The sequence below is a fragment of the Physcomitrium patens genome, chromosome 8, assembly GCF_059467195.1.
Source record: "Physcomitrium patens ecotype Gransden chromosome 8, ASM5946719v1, whole genome shotgun sequence".
Lineage (NCBI taxonomy): Eukaryota > Viridiplantae > Streptophyta > Bryopsida > Funariales > Funariaceae > Physcomitrium > Physcomitrium patens.
This window is the reverse complement of record NC_143417.1, coordinates 7,782,794-7,800,225: the sequence shown is the minus strand read 5'-3', so window position 1 is coordinate 7,800,225 and position 17,432 is coordinate 7,782,794. Positions and strand designations below refer to the sequence as shown.

The window sequence follows — 17,432 nt, the reverse complement described above, 5'->3', positions numbered from 1 at the left end:
CAATTAAAACTACTTTTAGAGCACTAAGAAAACAATTCATGAAACTATACACACACTCACACACACATATACACATCTCCTGTTTGGTTCTTGATTATATTAGTATTAAGTCAGAGTTGTAAAAATATTCTTATAATCAATATAGTAATGTCATCTCATTTTTTCAAAGCATGGATTTTTGAACAATCCATTGATGTTGAAGCATCCTAGAAGGCACAGCGAGTACCAAACGAAAAAGTATTATTTTCATGCTTCAAAACATGTAGTTAAGAAATCACATGAAAATATTGTAAGGACAATAGTATTTAGTTTTCATGCTAATTTAAATCAGACCAGGAATTAAACAGATGTACATGATCCAGATAATGAACATGAAACCATCCCCTCAGCTTTCCTTTCAAAAACACACATTTAGCTATGGTGTGGAAAGATTGAACGCACACCATTCCTCGAACAGGTCAAACACATTCTGGCAGCAGTGTGAAAGGGGGCCTCAGTGTGACTATGGACCGCAGTGTGAAAGGGGCCAGGCAGGGCGAGACTGGTTTTCATAAACCCTGAACCCTAGAATCCGGATGCCCTAAGTCCTCAACATCCAGTTGCTGTGTGTTTTTCAGCGTCTGCCAGAATCCCTTCGCACTGACTGAGCTCTGGGAATGGCGGGCGCACGACTATACGGAATTGTTCGCGAATTGTGAGGAGAGCAACTTAGTCTTTCACAATCACAGTTGATAGCGCTCGATTCAGAATGGAAAGGGGGAGGAAGGATTACGTGCCCGTTCGACCGAAGGCGTACCCTGCGTCCAAAAATGCGCTCACAGTAGATGCCAAGTATTGGAAAGCATTCAAGATTCTAAGCACGCCTCAGCACATTGGCGCTGTCACATCAATCCAGTTCTCTCCTGTCGATCACTACGATTTTGCTGTCTCGTCCTCGACTAGAGTACGATTTTGTGAACCCCAGACTGTTCTCACCCGCTGTCGTTGTGTATAGAGCTATGTAAACGCAGTGAACGTTTCGTTGGATGGTTTGAAGGTGTTGATGGAGTGCGTTTTGAGTATTCGCGATTTTCTTAATTCTAGGTTACTATCTACGATGGAGTCACGGGAGAAGTGAAGAAGACTATTTCACGGTTCACTGACGTGGTACGTGCCTAACCCCTCAGTTTTGTGTCGACTAGGGCAGGGGCCGCATGTTGGTTGTTTTATACGTACAGGTTGAAAGGCCGAATCCTGCTCTAGAAATTCTGTCTCCGTATGTGAGTAAGGTACTCCCGATAATTATGCAGCACTTCGGCTGTATCGTACCAGTGTTAATGGTTTATGACTGATTTATGATTATTGTGGGCCTTGAATTGTCTTGCTGCAGGCTTACTCAGGAACTTTCCGGTCCGATGGTCAGCTCCTTGCAGCCGGTGGTGAAACAGGAATTGTACAGGTGATGGTTTTTTCTTCCTTGGACTTGATATTGATCTTCTACACCGAAAAGAATGGCTCTGGACAATTCTGGCCCTGATTGATTGTTGTTGGACAGCATATGCGAGTTGCATGAAGCTCTTCTTCGTGAGGTCTGAGACTGTAAGAACGGTTGTTGATTCGCAGGTATTTGATCTTGGCAGCCGCCAAATTTTGCGTCAGCTAAAAGGACATAAAGGGTAAGTAACCCAAACGTTTTTATCACCGAAATGTTCTGGCTGCCCGTTTCCAAATCTTTCCAGTCTTACCGTCTTTGGAGTATTCGTCAACAGCCTAAACAATGTAACGTGTTGTTTACATGCAACAGTAATGACGCATGCCTTGGCTCATGTTTGAATTAACTACCTTTCGTCATTGTTGCCAGATTGTCGACTGTAGTTAGTTTGGTGCAGTTTTACTGTCACATGAAAAGCGATGAAAAATGGCGCAACTTTTGCCGTCAACTTTTATTTGGAGAGTTATAGCCTATGCCGAAAGCAATTCAATGTAGAATCAAATATGTCTTGTGACCAAATTTGCCCAGTTTCAGCTGTCCACAGCCAAATCTCACTATCATTGCTGTAACTGTAGAGCGGTCCACTGGGTCCGATATGCTCCTCAGGATAAGCTACACATTTTTTCGGCAGGTGACGACCGTACCGTGCGGTGGTGGGATGTGTCCACTTCGGTATGCTTTTTCTCTTACGACATTATCATGTGATATTCTTAGTGCCTCATAGGTTTATATCTGAATCTGTTTTTAACTCTTTCGCTAATGTACACTCTACATAGTCATCATCTAATGGGATGTTCTATGCGGTTCTGGTGCTTCAGGAATCCTTGTCAACTTTGGAGGGTCACACTGATTATGTTCGTTGTGGTGTTGCATGCCCTACAACGAACGACCTTTGGTATGTTTTCCCAGCTGATAAATACGTTTGTCTTGTCGTGAGAATTCCCTTCTGTACTCCTTTTCACTCTGCCATGGAAGCACGCCTCTTCAGCAAGCTTATGTTGTTGATGGCACGTTGGTTTAATTTTGCAGGGCCACTGGATCTTATGATCATTCAGTACGTCTTTGGGACATTCGCACTCCTAAATGCGTCTTGCAGCTGGAGGTCCGTGATTTATCTTCTTGCACATGATTTCACCGAGATATGCACATATTTAGAGGTTTTTTGTAGTGTTTTTTTTTTTTTTTTTTTTTCTCGGCTTGGGCGTTCTCAAGAAGCATCAAGTTATGTTTATGTAAAATTTCATGTATTTATTTTAATTTTGGAGTGGAAATGCAGCACGGGAAGCCACTGGAAGATGTAGTTTTCTTCCCATCAGGAGGTCTACTTGCCTCTGCGGGGGGTACTGAAGTAAAGGTATGGGATATAGTAGGTGGAGGAAGGGAAGTCCAAACGCTGGGGAATCACCAGAAAACTGTGACATCTCTCACTATTATGTGTCCTCGTGAGTCCACTTCTGCTCTAGAACCAGACGCCCCAAGACTGTTGACATCTTCTCTGGATGGCCATGTTAGAGTCTTTGATACAAGTCAATTTAAGGTACTTCTCCTCTACACTATTTCATTGTCCTTAAAACATTTTTGTGAAGTATATGTCGACCACATCTTGGGCTTCACATTGGCAGAATTTTTCCTTGATCTTCTTCATTCGGCTTGATGAAATTAAGACTTCGAATTTTTCTTTGTTGTGTGAATTTTCTAGCATTCGGTGTCCAGAAAGGCTCATTGAATACCTATGTCTCTAGATCGAGTTGATGTGTAGGTCCGCCCTTTAGATCCTGATATTGTACTGGTGATTAATTGACTTTGTTCCTCATCCCTTTAAGATTTATTGCGGTAGATCTAATCAAAACCCGTGATTGATTTTAAGGTGACACATGCTGCCAAGTATCCACACCCACTCTTGAGCATGGGTTTGTCGGCATCATCCCAAACCCTAGCAGTAGGGACAGCTTCAGGAATGCTTTTCGTACGTCAGAAAAAAGAACCGAAATCCGAGGAGGATATTGAGAAGCCACAAAATGTATTGGATACTACAACGCCCAAGAAAGCCAAGCAACTACGTCCAAATAATTTTCGCTACTTTTTGCGAGGTCGCTCAGAACAAGCATCGGTCAGTAAATTTCAATTTAGGTTCTTTACGTGTGGTTATGTATCAGTTTTAATGCAACGCACTTCTGCAATTCGTAACGGCTGCTCAGGAAGCACAACTGTCTCATACTGATTCTTGCGGAGGAAGAGCATTTGTGTTTCGTATGCCCTTCCTATGGATTATTGAAGTATACCGTGCTTGTTTTCACGTATTGAACTTATTTAATGTTATGTTGATGTTGGATCTTGGATAAAAGACCTTATATTCAAAGGCTCACCTTCTTCGCCTTTAGACGAGGGTGTTAGCAGTTGAGATTGATGTATGGGGAAGATGGATGTATTGACTAGATGCTTTATCTCTAAACAGGAAGGTGATCATGTACTAGCTCGACCTCAAAGACAACGTCTTACGGCGCAAGACAAGTTTCTACGAAAGTTCATGTACAGAGAAGCGCTCTCTTCTGCGCTGGCAACATCAGATTCCACGGTTATCATTCTTTCCTTATAACCCAGTCTGGACGTCGCACTGTCTAAGATCTGCTCAATGTTTGTTATTTGGTAAATCTACCAGTCGTTTAGCAACACATCGTTTTCTTGCTTGCCTTAAAAAGATGGCCTCCTTTTGCAAGCTGTCACTGTCGTTTTGGAATCGTCACTGACGTTTGAGGCCAAATGGTGATCTTGATAATTACGTTTTTCCTAATTCTTGCAGGTTATCGTAGCTGTGATGGAAGAGTTAATAGCTCGACGTGGACTGGTGAAGGCCATTTCAAATCGTGATGCTCCCGCTCTCGAACCTCTGCTCGCATTTCTATGCAAGTAAGATGGTGGATTGTAGATGCAGTTTTCCTCAAATATTTTAGTAATTTACGGAATCGAGTTTTCTTTTCACATTTAAGCATTCTCATTGGGTTTTTTTTTTTTGTGTAGAGATAGCTTGTTCTTGTGTCCTTGTTTAACTCGTCTTTTGGTATTGAGCAGATATATTGTGATGCCAAGACAGGCGAGACTTCTAATTCCAGTTGCCCATCTAGTTCTTGACACCTACTCTGAATCTCTCGGACTTTCACCGACGATAACACATCTTGTAAGTAATCTTGCTTCTTGGAATACTTAAATTGCCTAAAGGATGGCACCTGTTAATCTGGTATTTCAACTACAAATGTGTTCACAAATAGCATTTGTGCATTCGAGTTGTCCAGCATTTGTGTGTCTGGAACTTCTCAGCAAGCGTCTATATGGTTATGGCTTTCTGTAGGTATGCGTGCTGAAGGATCGAGTTCAATCTGAAGTGAAGCTTCACATGGCTTTACAGTCCTTGCAAGGAATTATGGAGCCTCTTATTCAAGCGTCTTCGCAAATTTAGGATTACTTTGTCGACTCCTCACAATTCTCCTCTCACTTAGAAAGAAATTGCCACTTTTCTTCATCTTCCAATTTTGATACTAGTAGTGATTTAGTCCCATGCATAGATCTGGAAGCTTATTCCATCTGTCGGATGGACTGAACTTGTAAGCAATTACTTTAGCAGCACGTAAGTAGGTTTAGGCTTGAATGTGTAGGTGATTCATTTATTGACTTTGCCGTTAAAGCAGATTCTCTCTCTTTGCTATTTTGTTGGAATTAATTCTGTGAGAAAATATATCAGAGGGTTTAATTCTATTCTTAGTTAAGTCGATAAGCCGTGACCATGCCATTGAAACTTACGGTTATAATTCGAAGGGCAAGTATGAGGCGTGAAGAGATTTTCTTAACAGGTGATTCTGGTAATGCGTGTTCTGATTCAATTAACTCCTTACAAATTTGAATGTTTCGAATGTTTTGTAATGAATTTTTTTTGTTCTTTTTCCTCTTAACTATGTATAGGAGAATTTCTTATGACAGCTTTGTCAACGTGGAATTCATATGAAGTATTGTGAATTGGTACACTTTTAGTTAAAGTAGTGGAGGACTTAGTCGTGGGAGGCTTTGGGAAATTGCAGCAGAGATATTAGACTGACCTCCAGCTGTGCTTGTTAAAACTCTGAATGGTTTATACTAAAATGAGTTCAATAAACGTTAATACCAATCTGTGTTAAGTTTGAAGGATACTACGTCGATAAGAACCAATCACATTTTACAAATGTTATTTGTATTCCAACCAAAAAAGTTAGTGTTTCTAATATGTATTTTGTGTTCTAAATTTTGACAATGTGGCAGTTATAAAGTGAAAAAATACATTTGTCCTAACATATATTGTTGCTATTCAAAATCCACTTGAGTATACAAACATGCAAAATTTTTTGACAATAAGATTCTAAAATTTGAAGTTTGAGTCTAGAATTTTTGAACAACCCCTTAAAACCACATAGCAGTAAGAAGAAATAATAATAATTTAAAAAATCTTCTTTAGAGTCTTTCCTAGTTTAATTCTTTTTAGACAATTAAACAAATTCAAAACTAGAAAATTTCCCTTTAAAAGACAAACTTTGAATGTTTCAAAAGTATAATAATTTTTCAATTCCCACATTATGCAGATTTTGGCTTCCAACCATTCGAAGTTATCATTTTTACTTTATTTTCGTTTTTACTTTATTTTATGTTTTTGCATATATGTCTAAAAGCTTTTCAAGTTTAAAATAGGAAAATATTTTAAAAAGAATATACTTGTCAAGGAGTTCTATTACCTTGTGATTACAAAACATTATTGTCTTTGGCAATGCATGTTCTTAATTTATTTTTATTTATTTTTCTCCTTCATCTTCTAAGTTCCAAAAAACTTGAAAGGATATTCTATTAGATCTTTCAACAAACCTACAGACACACTAAATAAATAAATAAATAAATATACATATATATATATATATATATATATACACATATACATGGTAACACATGGTATAGTTTATATTAAATTTTGAATGACAGAAGAATTATGTTAAATTAAAAACCATTGCACTCCCACAAGAACATGTGTCGAAATACCTACAAATCAATATAATGCAAATGCTAAAATGTAATGTTGAGCAGTTCATTTTAACCCAAAGAAATATGCTATGTAAATCTCATAATCTGATTTTCACTCATAGCTAAGTGTGTCGATTCTAGGTTAAATTCCTATTGCTTGAATTTTGACTTGAATTTATGAGAAATCCATAAACATTGGGATTAATTAAGCACACCTCTGTAACAAATTTGGAAAGAATCATGGATGAACGTAACTAGAATCATCCATTCACTTTGGGGAAACACTTCGACGACATTCGTCAGTTGGCCACCACACAACAACTCATTCTGAGTGGAATGTGCACTAATGAATCTAGGGCCGACTCTTCTACGTGGAATCAGTCGTCGTCTCGAACTCAACTTGCCAGTGTCCTCCTCCCCTTCGGAAGACTCTCGCACCCCGATCACAAGCTTGCTCCTCGCGAAGTCTTGTCGCTGGTTTCCAGGTGCCAATTTGTCCCCATTGCACTTGAATTATCAATATTCGTTTCGTGCTTATTTGTAAAAACTTGCACAGTCCAAATTTGTAACTGTATTGGTAGAGCGTGGGCCTTGTAGACATGGAGCTTTGAGCTTTGAAGAATTTGGCGATCGGTGCGCCCTTGATTGATATTAATGTATCGAATTCGGATTTCTTCTCCTGAAATTCTGTTTGTTTCTCTATTTCTTTCTTCTTGTACCGTGATCTCAGTGTTGATGGCATGTATATGGCGTACTTCATATTGAGACATTTGGCACCATTGAGCTGCCCTAGAATTGTAGTGTTCCAGTTTGAAGAGTTCATGTCCTTTTAGTATTACTGCACCTTGAAGCTTCAATAAGATCGCCTTTGTGCTTTTCGATGACTAAATTTTTATTCCATTTTGTGCTTGCAAATTAGTAGTTGAGAATTTGGTCGAATTCCAGAATTCCCACTAGAATCCTGGTAGATCCAGCATGGAAATTTTGAGAGTTTTTAACTGCAAGAAGAGCTATGCTGTTCAGTGATTCCTGGATTATCATGTGTGCCGGATGTCTTGGTCGATCGTGTAAGTAAACGTCCATAAGCTAGGTCTGGATATTGTAGTGATAGCTTGCATGGCTTGGTTTTTTCTAGGTACCAAAGCTCTACTGTCCAGCTTTCTGTCCCATGGTTTGTCGATTTCTACTTGAAAAGTGGAATCCCGAACTTTAGTAAGCAATACTTTGTTAGGCTCCTTGAGCCCTTAAATATGATCTCCTTTCTCATCGAGCGGTGCAGGGTACTGTGGCAATAGTTGCCAGTGAATTAGTTGTCTGGGCCGTGCAGAGTATTTTTTGAAAGCTTACAATGTTTGTGGTTTTGACAATGTGAGCAGGATCTCAATCAGCAAGGTTCACTCAAAGAAATGGCCCCAGCAAATAACGCCTTCTCTTTGCAGGTTAATTGATTCCCCTTCATGGTGCAGTTAGGCGCATAATTTCTCTTTGCTTATAGAATTTGGAAAAGGCGTTGGCTGGCAAAGAGAATGCATTTTTGTCTTTTTCCGAATTCTGGAAGCAAAAGATGACTTGAGTTCGTAGGTCTTTGTACATCTATTTAGCTGTTTCTTTGTGCTAGTGTATGACATCCCTGAAGTTGTCAACCTGAATTGAAAGGGAATGTGGTCATATTTAAGTTTAGGGTCTTATGGATCTCTCTTGTCTGCTAGGTTACGAATGAGCTTGTGCAAAAGCTTGCGAAGGAGAACATCGTAGCAAAAAGACCAGCACGAAAAGCTCCTGCGCCGAAACCAAGCGTGAAGCCATTAGAAGCTCCCTTGGTTACGAAACAGGGTCTTCCACTGCCCTTTTATCGTGGATTTCTATCGGGTGTGCCTGGAATAAACAAAGAACAAGCTTACCAACAATCACAGGAACAAAAGCACGACCTTGTTCCCATCTATAAGGTTCTCGAAGAAACTGTAAGTAATCTTTATCCTAATATCAATTACTAAGATTTATCCTTTAGTATGATCTTTTTATTAAAAAATTGGACGTCTTGCTCACTACAGGAAAATTTGAATAAAAAGCTACAAATGCAAGAAAATTCGGAGTTGGAGAAAGTAAAACAACTTGCCCAAGAGCTGCAAGACAGACAATTCCGGTGCGTGCTTATTGTACTTGGAAAACTCTTACATAACACGCAGTGTCGTGTTTTAGAGGTTCCACATAGTTTGAAATTTGATAAGATCTCAATTCACACGGTTTGGCCATTAATATTCTATGATGAGTACATTTATGTCGGGTGTATGACGTGTTTTTCATGTGTATGGCGTTCCAATGGCAAGTATCTTATTCATCTGACACTTAACCAACAATGAAATGGAGTTCAGGGCTCCATCGTATCCAATCCCTTGCCAGGCGGAGAAGGAGAGGTGTTTACAGTGCTACCGGGGATCCCCAGAGGTTCGAACATGGCAACATCTGCTTTTACATATCTAGGCTTCCTACTAATTGAGTATTTAGTGAAACATGTCAAATAGTAGCATAACCAAATAGTAGCATTTTCCGTAGAAAGCGCTGCCTTACATTTGCTTTCCTAATTTGACATTTAATATTTTGCAAGTTGCACTCGGTCCGTGAAAGCAGTTCGTCTTACTCATCCTCTGGGTGCAGAGTCCCGTAGAGTGTGCCGAGGCAGTGAGAATGTATAAAGAATGCTCTCAACGCGTGCAACAGGTTTTTTACTACTCCCGAAGCATTAAGATTTTGCAACTTGGAGGAAGGGGGGCTTATAAAGCTGCATTGTTGCTTTAAAGTTTGCATGAACATCTCACAAGTCTGAAAACTAACCAGTTCATGTTGGTTCGGTTCAATAGGATTTTGCTGAGAGAGTAGCTACTTCCCAACTTTGACGACTGGAAGGTTTACAACCGACTTGTAATAAACTTCAAGCTGACTTCCTGTTTGGTGACATCTCCCTGCTCTTGGTAGTCCACAATCCATTTGTAGATCTTGATCAGAGACACAAGGTAGAGTTGTATTCCAAGTAAGCAAATTGCTCATTCAGAGCTCCACACTAACTTTTTGTCAAAACTTTCACTGTTATTCATCTAGGGCAAGGATTGTTTTTTGGTTACAAATTGGGCTCTTTACTTCCATCGCATCCATCACTCTATGTATAATATCGCGCTTTTCGTGTGGTTAAGCATGGTGACATGGATATTTTGGTAGCAGATTGAGAGGTAGGCGTTGGACAGCGCCAGTAACCTGAACCGGGCCACAGATTAGGGCATTACTTTTGGTTGGAGCAATAGTTTCCCTGTATTGCATCAATAATTTAACTATCAGATGAACACGGAAGCAATAGATTATTACTGCATGCCATCTTTTAGGTTTTTATCTCTCCCAACAACTTGCACGATACAATTCTGTGCGTGTGCGACGGTACTGCTGTCAAAGAGTTAAAATGGATTTTTTCATTTGAATTGTGCTCAAAGGTGGAAGAGGTTAAAAGTGCCTAAGAGATGTTCAAATTATAAGTTCACCTACAATTATGGTCTGACTTGACAGTGATTTTCTGCAGATGTAATTGAGGTATTCCAACTTGCTTTTGAAAAGAGTGATTGTTCTTCGTTACAGTTAAATTGTTTTTCTTAGTGAATCTTCATAATGTTTCAAATACTGTGCAGAAAGTAAAGTGACTATAGAAATTTTGATGTTATTACAGCATTTATTAAAAGACCTAGTAGGATAAGAACGTGTTCCAATCTTGAGTAAAATTTTGGCACACTCAGATTTATATTTCATTTATGTAAGTGTTCGTATATGTGAATTTGTTGTAATTTCATCAATGTATTGTTTCAGTTGTTTAGGGATAATTTACTAATAATTGAGTAATTCTATTAACCAAGCATGAGGATTGAGATGATGACTTCGTAAAGGTGATAATAACTCAGCTATGAACAAATGAAAATATTAAATGAACGATTATCTCGTTTGTTTGTTTATTTGTTAGCATGTGTGTGTGCATATATATAGATATATATAACATGAGCAATTTGAGAGCAGCTCAAGTCTACGAAGCCTGTTAAAAAACAGTCTACGGTTCTTTAGCAGGCAGCAAGCAGTCAAAGCGATTACTTCACTATCATCACCAGGGAGATCTAACCCTTTTTCTGTTGCTCTTTTGGCACAGTGGATTAGTTAATGCATTGCAAGGAAAACCGGCACATAGCATGGAAAGATAAAAGGAGCATACAAACTCCGGCCTTGACCCAAGCTGAGCTCAGTTTAACCTATCTAGCAGTGTGCAGCAAGAGACGTGCTCCCTTTGAGCGCCCCTGAACCTTTCCGTCTAACCAAATTTAGTTTTAGTATCCTGTGGATGTGCAACCCTTCCTCTTCTACTTAAGAACAAGAGGGATTTTACATAAATGATGAAGGCTCTACTCATCTCTGCCACTTCATTTTTCTGGAAGAAATGATTTCCTCAGAAGACCCAGCTGAGAGTCTGGAGATCCTTTGTAGAGTGCGCATCCTAAGGAAAAAATCAATCTTGGACGTCCTCAGAAGGAAATGCTTAGCAGGGGTTGAGGGACTGGTAGTTCCAGAATTAGAACCTCATGGACATGTCGTCAGCACCTGAATGAAAATTGGGTTGATTTTACCTCCACAATAGAAACAAATTAATGAATTTTACATCAACCCAATTAGGTCGTTGAGCAGCCGGGATGAATGAAACTAGCTTTAATAGAGGGTGGAGTCTTTCAGAGATTGGAGGCCATCTGCCCATCTCTTCTTGTTTTCTGACCACTCCAGAAAGCTTCTAGCGATGACCTCTCCTCGCAACTTTTTTGGATTGTCCGCTTCTGCTCCCTGTGTTCCTAGTGAAGGAATTTTGTTATGCACCACCCATTGAGTGTCCACGATACCAATGTGCTCGTGTGGGAGTCCATCTATGCACGCTTTCAGCTCGAAATCCAGACCCCATGCCATGACCAGATCATTCTGTCATCACCAACATAAGCTGCTCAGTGAAGGAAAGAGATTGAAAACATTTTACGAGAGGGAAAAATAAACAAACAGCCCAGTTTCTTAATTAATTGAAGCTGAATCAGATCCCGTGCACTGGCCCTTCGCCCTCACAGACCTGAATAAGATGCCATACACAGCGCCAAGCTTTGCTCACAAAAACTGGTGCTTGAATTTCAACAAAACTGAATCAAACAAGTGGAACTTTTTGTTAGTACCGCTTCATCGTTGATGGAAAATAAATGAAGACATGGGTCCATGAAATTTTGAAACGAGTGCATGAAATATTGGAACTGGAACACCGACCCAGCACAAGGAGGTGTGACTTTGCTCTTGGTGCAATTGTCGAAGAGACCCTCCCAGGGGTTGCGCTTATGCACCTCCTTGCCGGTCCACGACTGCCGCACAGTGATAGGCCAACTGCTGGCTCCATCTACCGCTGGCTGCGAGATTTGCAGTTCATGCCTCCTCATTATTCTTATGTACCTGATGACGCAACACAATCAATTCCGCTTCATTCTCATCAATGCACACCTTGTGAAATGAATTCAATCCCGTGAAGGGAGACTTTAAGTCTTCCCTTCGGCTTGTGTCAAACACATTTCATCTCTCGTACGAAAACAACAATAAAAACATGAGCTGGAGTCTTTATGGATGCTCACTCTAGGGGATCAAAATTCTCCACTCCCAGGTCTTCATCCCACACAAATATGTACTCGTAAGGTGCCACCACATCGGGGTGAAGGAATCTCTTGGCAAACCACCTGCACATTAGATCGATATGCATCAGAAGCAGAATTCCTGGCTTCAAAATTAAATATTTCCAACGTTGTTAATAGTGTTGAGGTGCAGACAGAAAATTGTAAGACTGATGTAGAGAGGATCGTGTCATTGATATACCATTTGGATTGCCCAGTGCTCTGTACGTGAACGACTCGATCGTTCCACTCAAAGTGGCTCCACGCATCGACAACGTTGTCGTAATGAAATAACACAATCTGAAAATGCTCTTTGGGAAACTGCAGTAGCAATATCTGGCATTAATCCCGAATCCGGAAAATGGGAAAAAAACAGTACCAAAACAAGGTTGAACTGTAGCTTGATCAGAATTTTCAACTCCAAAGCCACAAATTAGCAAACCTTTTTAACAATTGCATTAACGCTGGCGCTCTGCTTGATTCCAACTGACAATGCAAGAAGATTCTTCGGAGCTTGTAGCACGTCCTGTACGCGAATCAATCATAAGCTCAGTTCGAGAAAAAACTTCTGCTTCAAGACATAATGCAGAAGAGCAATCTTTCGAAATTAGGTTATAGCAAGAGAGAGAGAGAGAGAGAGAGAGAGGTTAGGGTATAAGGTTCAAGGCATACATTCTTCGGGGTGCCAACAAGTCGATGGAAGTGATAATCCGTTGTTCTGTGTATGAATGTTTGAGGCAGCTTGTCCACAAGCGTTGGATTTCGGCATACCCATCCAGAAGCATTTTTGTGCAAAATTTCCTCAGTGGTCCGGTTGCGCTTCACATTCGTAAGCTCATCCGTTTCCGACTGGTTCCGTTGGAGGAAGTTTCTTGGTTGAAGCAACACCTTCGCTATTTGAGAGCATTTCTCGAAATGATCACATGGAGGGCAGTGCTGTGCTGGAGTCGCCTCCAGGATAGCTCTTTCTCGTTCTCTCTCAACTGAGTAATGCAAGACATTGTCCTCGAGCACAACGTTGGAGGCTTTGTTCTGCGATTTGATGACAATATGGTTGGTCTGTGGTGAGTACCATGAATTTGTGATGCACAATTGCTGCAGACAGAGGCAAATAACGAAACGTATCAGATTACCAATCCTGGTTATGTTTTATTTAACCTGCAGCGATGCCAGAATTTTAAAAAACGCAATCTGTCCAACAATTGCGTTCTTACTAAAGTACAGGATACGAGGTGGGTGGATGGCATAATACAAAAGAACGCATGGTGATCAGTGAGGCATTCACTTGACTAAGATAAAAGTGGAAAACTGCGATAGTTAGTGTGATCCTGTGTTTCTATGCCGGAAAGAAAGCTTGTAGGGAACGGAGGAAATGTCCTGAGCTCGCGCACAGGGGACACCATAGCCTTGGTCCAGTTCTAGAAATTCAGCTTCTCGTAATGCCAGACGCATGTTGGGCACCCTTACAAAATAGAACCCAAGTGTGTAGAGAGAAGACTACCTATGACAGGAACTCCAGAAGCATAGGGATATAGCAAAGTTGATATGAGGCAGTTGTAAGGAGTAGCTCAAAGGAGGCAAGAGACATACTTGCTGCACTGAACCTTGTAATCAGTAGCCAGTCACAACGAACTATCCGATAACAATTGCAATTTACAGGCTACATTGCAGAGCGTATCAGCAGTTGTGCTGGCAAGTCCATGCTGTATGTCCAGGGGTCGTGTATGAAAACAAAGAGGTAGATACAGACATTATGAGCACTGTGTCATTTAAAGAGCAGGGATAAATCACCTGATTGAAGGAGAGGGCGGAGAGGAAACCGAAAAAGAAGCCAAGCAACCCCAACAAGATATGACTGAGCGGCGTGCCCAGTACACTGCTACTGCCCTTTCCGATCTTCATAGTGCATCCCTTCCGTTTCACCCTGTTCACAAAACCCCTACCCAAACCTCTCAAGACTACAGCGTCTTCACCCCTGCCTCATACCGTCCAGACCTCTGACACAAGTGGCACCTATTTCCCACAACTTCTTGACGATTTTTCAGCAACACTGTGAGCTCAAGGTATGTGAGCAACTCGCACAACTAGAGTGTTAGCAGAAGGAAGAGGGAGGGCACAATCTGGAAACATGAAGGGCAACCTGGAACTGGACAACATGGCGACAGCCATTATGCACAAACAAGTGGCACCATTCTTTTCACCACCGCTGTTCACAAAACCCTCTTCGCACCCTTCATCGTCTTCACACTCCAGAAGCCTCGCAAACCAACCCTGCACCCGATCAGTTGCCACCAACGAACATACACATATATACACACACACACACGCACACACTCGATCGTTGCAACAAAGCCTCGGGAGGTCAGCTGCAGCAGCTCTTCACTTGTGCTTCCAACTTCCTACTACAACAGCTACAAACTCAGTCACTGCCGGACAGCGTTCTCGCGGCGTCTGGTCAAGACTCGAGCTGGGTGGCAGACAATTACACAGCCTCAGCGGGTCGCGGTGTGCGACCTGAGAACTCCAGGGCAACCTTGAAGAGTAGTCAAGTTTCGATTGTGCTTCACGAACTAGTTCGGCGGCTGTAGTTGAAGGGGGGACGCCAAGAAGCAGATAACATCAGCTTGAATCATCACACTCAACCACTCCGGCGCCTGTTTCTTCCAGTTCTCAGTTTCTTAAGCGGTATTCTTGCAGAGCGTCGGCCGTTGGAGAACAGATCATCAACACGCTGTGAACTTTGGCAAAATCGAGGTGCAATCTTCATATTTAGAAGACTAGCGCCACGAGTTTAGTTCACATGAGTATTTATTTTTGAAAACAAAAAAGTGGCTGTTTTGGCCAAGTGTTGCGTTACTTCGCCTTGGTGTCATCGTTTTATCAGTAACTGGGTTGGATAATAAAGGTTGTTTAAGTGAGAGTAATTGGGACTTTGTCAAGGTCGTTCGGATTCTTCCAGTGCCGGAAGGATCAACTGAACTGTGAGTTGCCGAATCCTCGGACCCAACTCAACTCTTTTCACCTGCTGAGAAACTTTCACCCAGGCAATGCAGCTAGTTTACAGTAAATCTAGACTCATTTAGTGAAGAAGCAGCTTTACTCATTGGTGAAGAAGTTCAAATTGGCCTAAAGGTCTTGAGACACATGCCTTCTTCCTTCAAAGATGAATTCTACCATCTTTTCATATTCTGAGCATCAATAAAATTCATATGTATTTTGTTTCACCACACACATGTGACATTGTTTAAGAAAAATTGGATAGAGTAAGGCAATGGATGCCATACTTCAGCAATGGGGAGTTGGATGGCCAGGAATGCTTGCTATAAAAATCCAGAATAACACAAACATCAATGTGTAGAATGTAGAGTTTGAAGTCAGATCATGCTGCAGCAGTAAACAAAACACCTGAGGCCCATGAAAGCATTAATAGCAGCTGGTGAGGCAGATTCTGCTTCTATTTCAACCATTGCTCCAAACCATAAAAAGAAATATCTGCAGTCAGCATTGAAGCTGGAAAGCCATCTGTCTCCCTGACTTCTGTCAGCTTCGATTAGGGTTTGGTTAATACACAGGAATGCTGGTCAAACACTGCTGCCTTTGGGTGACAAACACAATTCAAAGGCTTAAAAACCCACATAATTGGGATTGGTGGGTCCACAGCTAATTCACTAGACAAGATTGTGGGTTTTGTGTGCAAAGTTGAGTTAGGCATGGAAATTGGGTTCTGACAAGTAGAGTGGGGCACATTGTTCAAGGATGAAGAACATGTCATCCATTTAGAAGAACTTGGATGCATTGTCCTTTGATTTGGGTTGATATCAAGGAACTGTGTTTTCATTCTAGGTTTTAATTTTGCAGTTGATGTTGTGTGAATCGTTTGGAAAATCTTTGGCTATTTCGTTCTTGATACTGTTCTTTTAAATGTTTTTTAACTCTCATGTCCATGCAATGTGTCAATTACTCATGTGTATGATATGTGTTTTATATTTATTGGAAGTGAGAGACCACGAAGAAAGAAAGATTTTGTTTGTAGAAACTTACATGGATTATTTTATGGAAAAGAAAGTAATCAAACTTGAATTCAATTATCTCATCAATTCATATATCTTGAAAGAGGTACATTTCAGAAAACAGAAAATTGCAGCCGATAATTTACCTTTACAATTTTGAAACATGTAAATATTGATAAGTTTTTTCATGCATCAGAATGAGTAGGACCCACATACAAGCTGAGGAAATCAACTTGAAAGCCCATGCTGAGAATTACAATATCTTAATGTGTTTGACCCAATGCTAGAATGAAATCTTGCTTTATGGATTCTGTTCAAGCCCTAAGCAATTCCCAAGGTTGAGTTGTAATTGAGAACAACAAACCCACTTTGAAAAAGTAAAGATGTTTTTAACTTAGTTTAGGGGAAAAAAATGGTAACAACAATGTCAAATACTGTGGATTGTAATTAAGCATAGTTGGAAAAATAGGACATCATGGAGGCAAAACATGTTACTTGTGCATTTTGTCTCTGTAAACAATAGCTGCAATGGCAACATCACTAGCATTGGTAGGGTCAAAGGTGCTTGTTTAAATCATGAAGTTTTTATATGATATAAATTTGACTTGCACACAAGCAAACACCTCTTGTTTTGATAAAAACATAAAAGAATACATGTTTATTTATTGCAATGTTGACAACAGAAAAATAAATTAAAAAAATCATGATAATAGCAAAAATGAAAAAAATTAAAATATTTTTTTGTAAATAATTTATAATAATTAATAGAATAATCAGGCATTAAAAAAAATTAACACAACCAAGATAACTTAAGTCAATATTATGTTCATGAGATTCTAAGAAGTTATGGATAAATTATTAACATATTATCATTACTATTATTCATCATCAATATATAAAATTGAATTACAATCAGATTTCAATTTTAAAATAGAAATAATATAAAATAATTTATTGTCTTTGTAAAGTAAATATTAAAAGATAAAAAAAATTTAAAAAAACCCTTTATATATCAATTGTAAATTAATCTTGACAAATATTCTATAATCTTATGTTTTAAATTGGTTATGCCAATTGTATATGACGTAAATTTTATTTGGCATTTATTTAGCTTTTTCTCAAGTATTTGGCACATGCTTTGTTTTTTTGTTTGTTTTATTTTTTGATTTTTTTTTGTAGTGGCATATCCTAACCATTCAAATAATA

The 17,432-nt window shown here is 39.9% G+C and overlaps 3 protein-coding genes across 3 annotated transcripts; 2 read left to right on the top strand and 1 right to left on the bottom strand.

The window, feature by feature from the left end:
• Positions 1–588: 588 nt before the first annotated feature.
• On the top strand, positions 589–5,313 carry LOC112285334 (protein SLOW WALKER 1). The gene is made up of 13 exons (XM_024526048.3): positions 589–943; positions 1,084–1,146; positions 1,370–1,438; positions 1,603–1,655; positions 2,047–2,143; positions 2,290–2,366; positions 2,501–2,573; positions 2,748–3,008; positions 3,339–3,581; positions 3,927–4,046; positions 4,272–4,378; positions 4,541–4,646; positions 4,818–5,313. The coding sequence occupies exons 1-13, from the start codon at positions 749–751 to the stop codon at positions 4,923–4,925; spliced, it is 1,572 nt and encodes a 523-aa protein (XP_024381816.1). The 5' UTR covers positions 589–748; the 3' UTR covers positions 4,926–5,313.
• On the top strand, positions 5,250–9,884 carry LOC112285898 (uncharacterized). Its single transcript, XM_024527257.3, has 8 exons — positions 5,250–5,325; positions 6,887–6,990; positions 7,882–7,944; positions 8,215–8,466; positions 8,557–8,648; positions 8,878–8,950; positions 9,161–9,223; positions 9,364–9,884. The coding sequence occupies exons 1-8, from the start codon at positions 5,250–5,252 to the stop codon at positions 9,397–9,399; spliced, it is 759 nt and encodes a 252-aa protein (XP_024383025.2). The 3' UTR covers positions 9,400–9,884.
• A 755-nt stretch (positions 9,885–10,639) lies between these two features.
• On the bottom strand, positions 10,640–14,525 carry LOC112285897 (uncharacterized). The gene is made up of 9 exons (XM_024527255.3): positions 14,357–14,525; positions 14,008–14,140; positions 12,889–13,311; positions 12,659–12,742; positions 12,419–12,537; positions 12,181–12,282; positions 11,825–12,004; positions 11,637–11,703; positions 10,640–11,494 (listed from the first exon to the last, which is right to left on the bottom strand). The coding sequence occupies exons 1-9, from the start codon at positions 14,383–14,385 to the stop codon at positions 11,234–11,236; spliced, it is 1,398 nt and encodes a 465-aa protein (XP_024383023.1). The 5' UTR covers positions 14,386–14,525; the 3' UTR covers positions 10,640–11,233.
• Between the last annotated feature and the right edge of the window lie 2,907 nt (positions 14,526–17,432).

Bases quoted from the DNA above. Each gene is read 5' to 3' on its own strand.
- LOC112285898 (XM_024527257.3), top strand. From the start codon at position 5,250: ATGCCATTGAAACTTACGGTTATAATTCGAAGGGCAAGTATGAGGCGT. The intron at 7,945-8,214 runs GTTAATTGATTC...CTTGTCTGCTAG, and splicing joins ATAACGCCTTCTCTTTGCAG to GTTACGAATGAGCTTGTGCA. The intron at 8,649-8,877 runs GTGCGTGCTTAT...AATGGAGTTCAG, and splicing joins CTGCAAGACAGACAATTCCG to GGCTCCATCGTATCCAATCC.
- LOC112285897 (XM_024527255.3), bottom strand. From the start codon at position 14,385: ATGGCTGTCGCCATGTTGTCCAGTTCCAG. The intron at 12,283-12,418 runs GTATATCAATGA...TCTAATGTGCAG, and splicing joins AGCACTGGGCAATCCAAATG to GTGGTTTGCCAAGAGATTCC. The intron at 12,005-12,180 runs GTGAGCATCCAT...TTGCGTCATCAG, and splicing joins GAGAATTTTGATCCCCTAGA to GTACATAAGAATAATGAGGA.
- LOC112285334 (XM_024526048.3), top strand. From the start codon at position 749: ATGGAAAGGGGGAGGAAGGATTACGTGCCCGTTCGACCGAAGGCGTAC. The intron at 1,439-1,602 runs GTGATGGTTTTT...GTTGATTCGCAG, and splicing joins GTGAAACAGGAATTGTACAG to GTATTTGATCTTGGCAGCCG. The intron at 1,656-2,046 runs GTAAGTAACCCA...CTGTAACTGTAG, and splicing joins CAGCTAAAAGGACATAAAGG to AGCGGTCCACTGGGTCCGAT.